The sequence below is a fragment of the Musca autumnalis genome, unplaced genomic scaffold (genome assembly GCF_047663935.1).
Source record: "Musca autumnalis isolate F117 unplaced genomic scaffold, ASM4766393v1 scaffold_2, whole genome shotgun sequence".
NCBI classification, from domain to species: domain Eukaryota; kingdom Metazoa; phylum Arthropoda; class Insecta; order Diptera; family Muscidae; genus Musca; species Musca autumnalis.
In genome coordinates, this window is record NW_027411755.1 from 186,490,417 (window position 1) to 186,495,300 (window position 4,884).

The following is a 4,884-nucleotide window of genomic DNA, read 5'->3' on the forward strand; positions in this document are numbered from 1 at the left end:
CACGCTTGAGGTTAAAAAAATCGTCGAAAAAAATATTCTTTAAAAAATCCACGCTTGAGATTATGAAAATTGTCGAAAAGATGTTCTTTAAAATATCCAAGGTTGGGATTATAAAAAACGTTTAGAAAATCCCCTTTAAACTAATCCACGCTTAAGGTTATAAAATCATCGAAAATTATTCTTTAAAAAATCCACGATTGAGGTTACAAAAATAGCCCAAAAATTTTTCCTAAAAAAATAACTAGGCTGAAAAATCCTCTAAAAGTACTTCATCGAAAGAAACAGTTAAAACTCTTTTTATTATTAAAAATCAACTTTATTTTGTTTTTCATTTAAAGCTATTTGTGTTTTAGATAAAACTATAATTACAAACTAAAGTCAAAAACAATTCTTTGATTCATTAAATTTCCATTAATTTAAACCTTGCATTTATATTTACCGAACTCAATTCAGTGACTAGGTACTTAAATGAACAAGGAATTTCAATATAACCCACTCCGGAGCCATCACCACACAGACGACATGTATCGGGTACTGAATGTAATTTTCCTGTATTTTGTGAACGTTTTACTATTTTCTTCAGTGGTGCCAATATGCTACCACATTTATTGCAAACCAATGAATATGTTTTATCCGAATTGTGGAAGAGACGATCTTGTAATAGGAAGGCAGCACCATGCGATATCAAGGCATCACGTTCCATTTCACCGAAACGTACACCACCACCACGTTTACGACCCTTGATGGGTTGCTGGGTAATAGCATCTACAGGACCGGTGGAACGCACCTGCCACTTATCGAATACCATGTGACGTAGACGTTGATAATGAACAATACCAAAGAATATATCAGCTGTCATTTCACGACCATCCACTCCTGAATATAAACGTTCTGTACCATAATAATTATAGCCGCCAGCCTCTAATAATTTTCCAAAATAATCAATGGCTGTGTGTTTTTCGGAAAACCTAAAAGGTGTGGCATCGTGGACCAGACCATGTAGGGCGGCACTTTTACCCGCCATAGTTTCGATCATCATAGCAATTGTCATACGTGAGGGGAAACCATGAGGATTGAATACAATATCGGGTATAAGACCAGTTTCAGAAAAAGGTAGATCTTCAGCAGGATATTTTTGAGAACAAATACCCTTTTGGCCAGCACGAGAGGCAAATTTATCACCAATTGTGGGTGGACGAGGTATACGCAGGGTGACACATACCACACGCGGTTCATTCGCCTTAAAGCTACCACAGTAGCGTACACTATCAACAATGCAATCTTCTTTTTCATCCACCTTAACAAGCTTGTAGGTGGATTCTTCGGTGTCGTAGTAACTAAAACCAGAGAAAGAAGATGAGAAAAATTTGCAAAACATAGTTATGTTATGGAACCTACCTATAAAATGGATTTCCATATGACAACTTTGAACCTGGATGTGGCAAACCATCATTGTCCAAAATTTTACTTAGTTCCGGCATATTTGGGTTACGTGCAAAATAATTACTACCACGCATTTCTAAGAATTTCGATTTGTATATGGAGCCATAAGCAAAACCACGTTCATGAGCTGATTTGTTGATAATCATGGCATCTTCCATGTCATAGCCTGTATAGGAAATAACAGCAACGATGGCATTTGTACCCATTGCAAAGTCATCTAAGCGTATATTGTCATGATGGACGGGCCGAAAGAGTGGAGCACCAGGGGTTTGTATACGATACAATTTATTGGCTGCCTGTTTGGGCCAATTTAAACAGGGTGTACCCATAGTTTGTTTACCCATCTGACACTGGTACATGTTTCTGAAAGGTAGAATAGCAATAGAAAATTAAATTATCCAAAAGGGAAGGATTAATATGTGGTATATAAGTGAGATGGTGTGAAATCTTGGACTTTGGAGCTGTAAATCCTTCCGGATGTGCCTGGACACTTCGTATTCAAAAACTATACATTTTCGAGATTTCTATTGATGTAGGGTCTCCTTGTTTGTGAAACAATTGCTATTATATTGAAAAAATGAAGCCCTCAAAACAAACTAGCCCCTAGTATGCTTACCTTGGAGATTGATTGTAATCCGGCATAGGAATCAAATTGGCCAAATTACTCAAAAAGTCGGTTTTCGAGAGTTCCATATGTGTGGTAAATCCTGGATACAATTCCTTAGCATCTATGGCAATATCCATGTAAACTTGTTCCAGCGAACCAATGAATTCTATCTTGTTGTAAGCCAGATTTCTAACAGGACGCATTAAACGTGCAGGACCAACAAATAAATATAGACCTGGAAATTGACCCTTCTTTTTATACGGAACATAGGCAATTTCCATCATTTCGGGTAATACACCATCGATTTTCAGCAATCGTAGATTATCAACAATTTTACCAGCATCAGCTTGGCGAATATAACCCAAAAGTTTTCCCTCAAGGAATACAACAAATAATTTACCAGCAGGATGTTTTAAATCGGAATCGACAGGCAACATACCCAATTCTACCAAAGTTTTTGGGATATTCTGGAAAAAGAGAAGACAAAATTAGAAGTGCATTGCTCTCCCTCTTTTCTGTTCCACTTACATCGACTAATTTCTTGTCTGGCATTGTTGATATCCTGCATGTCACCGTCAAGTGATTGAGCAAACCACATGGGGTACCATCAGGTGTATGTACAGGACAAATAAAACCCCAGGCATCTGGTAGCAATTGACGAGCCTCTGTTGTACGCATAGTGGTAAAGAAAGAACCTCTATGGACAGCACGAAAATGTGACATATAACGCATACGATTAATATTTTCAGCCATTACTACTAAACCGGAACTTTGCATAAGACCCAAGCCGCTACGTGATGGGGCATTACCTGTGGCCAAAAATGATTCCATGGCACGGCTAATGCCACCTGAACTGCGTAACGCAGTTGACATGATGCTGGCATTGATCAAAGCATCGGGCGTGTTGAGTTTCTTTAGCAACGACTTTTTGGCATACTGCAACCACAGGTCAACACGATCACCCAAAAATTTCTGGTACAAGCTACCTGAAATAGATTTAAAAGCAAATTAGTATACATATCTTTATTAACATATTTCAATCATATTCTTTACTCACCCGATGTCAATACCTCCTGCATCATTACGGAATCCACATTTTCAATTTTTGCATTTCCCTGGACACATTGATACAATTTTTGTATCATAAAAACAATTAAATCAAACTTTTCTTTACTTGTTTCCAAGTGGACCAACACTCTCTGCTGCATTATAAACTCCGCAACCTCAGTATTTGTTTTCCAACTGGGTAGCTCGGGAAAACGTGATCTAAAGATTTGTCCCATATAATCTCTACATTGGCCCGATGTGTGTAAACCCTCTGCATGGACATCACGTAACATTTGTTGAACACAACTCAAATAGTATTGATCATCTTCATAGCCTCGTACCAACCGCCTATAGATCTCCTCATCGGTATAGTCAACCAAACATTTGATGATCAAACATACCGGTACATAAGCCATAAATTTCAAATTGGAAAACATAAATTTACAGGTACCATTATTCAAATAGTGCAAAACATTATTATACGATGTTTCATCTTCTCTGACCGAACGTATCATAATACCCAATTCACTAAAATTGGAACCACGATTTTTCCACGTACTTCTTTTAATCGCAATCGGATAATTACGACGGCTCATCAACAGCATACGTATAATTTTCTCATTACCCTTGATAATGAAAATGCCACCCCATTCGCTGTCATGTTCACCACGTTTAACCATTTCCTCTGGTTTTAGTTTACCCAAGTTGCAGGCATTCGACTTTAACATAATTGGAATTTCACCCAACTCAACGTCTATGGGTGCTTTTTCAATACCATCTACACGCCACGCCACTTTTATAGAACACATACCCGTATAGGATTTGTGTAGCTGTCTTGCTTCGGTTGGATAAATGTTACGTTCCTTGACATCAACAATGGTGAAAGGTACTTGCGGTCTTGATATTTGTATATCTTGAATATACATCTCCACCTTTTCGCCAGCCGGAGTTAAAAAGCTACATGGCTGTAGATGTTTGGTAATATTTTTCAGTCCATATTCTAATAGTTCATTGAATGAATCCAAGTGAGGAGCACCCAAGGCGTGTAAATGCTACAATAAATGAGGAGAGATGAGACATAGAATTAGATGAGCATAACAACAATAACAAACCTCGTTGCAGGAGTTGTCACAACAATTGCACACTTACTTCATTCAACTCTTCCGGTATAACACGAAATTCTGGCCTGGAATTTGTTAATTCGGGATATATTTTCATTTTTATTTTGTTTTATTTTCGTAAATTCTTCTGGGCATCTAATTCTGAGGAAGCACGGCACGTGTTTTGCTGTTACCACTGTATTTGTTCGTTTTTAAGTAGTTCAAATGCATAGTTCTGTGAAATGAACTGTCGGAAGCCCTCTTTTTTTGTTCATCTCAAAGAACATCAACGAATTGCCACAGCAAACAACCTCCCGTTGTACACTTAAAATGTCAAAATCGGTTATGTTTTTGTATGAAAATCCAATTTACAACAAATTATTTTGACAGTCCAAGTTCCTATGACAACAACATAAACAATACCTGCTCTGAAAAGATAACACCATTTTGGGCATGAACAGACCTAATACACTACTGCCAACCTCAGTACTAGAGCTGGCAAACCATCGATATCCCCAATATTAGATATTTTCGATATAATGTTTTAAAATATCGATTGCTATCGATATTATCGTTAAGTTGTCATCGTCATTGATTTGGAGATGAAAATGGCGGAAATGTCAATGATTTTCTTGAAATTACGCAAAAATTGTTCACAGAAATGTAAAGGAGAATAAAAATGTAAAA

General features: G+C 37.3%; 1 protein-coding gene across 2 annotated transcripts; it reads right to left on the bottom strand.

Moving 5' to 3' along the window:
- Window positions 1-294: 294 nt before the first annotated feature.
- Polr1B (RNA polymerase I subunit Rpl135) lies at window positions 295-4,625 on the bottom strand. Of its 2 annotated transcripts, none has more exons than XM_073970382.1 (6): window positions 4,247-4,625; window positions 3,108-4,149; window positions 2,579-3,036; window positions 2,060-2,517; window positions 1,399-1,806; window positions 295-1,337 (listed from the first exon to the last, which is right to left on the bottom strand). In XM_073970382.1, exons 1-6 carry the CDS (start codon window positions 4,313-4,315, stop codon window positions 401-403), a joined length of 3,372 nt encoding a protein of 1,123 aa, XP_073826483.1. In that variant the 5' UTR covers window positions 4,316-4,625; the 3' UTR covers window positions 295-400. The 2 variants fall into 2 exon arrangements, with proteins under 2 accessions (XP_073826483.1, XP_073826484.1); XM_073970383.1 differs by having other exon boundaries at window positions 4,210-4,415.
- Window positions 4,626-4,884: the final 259 nt, after the last annotated feature.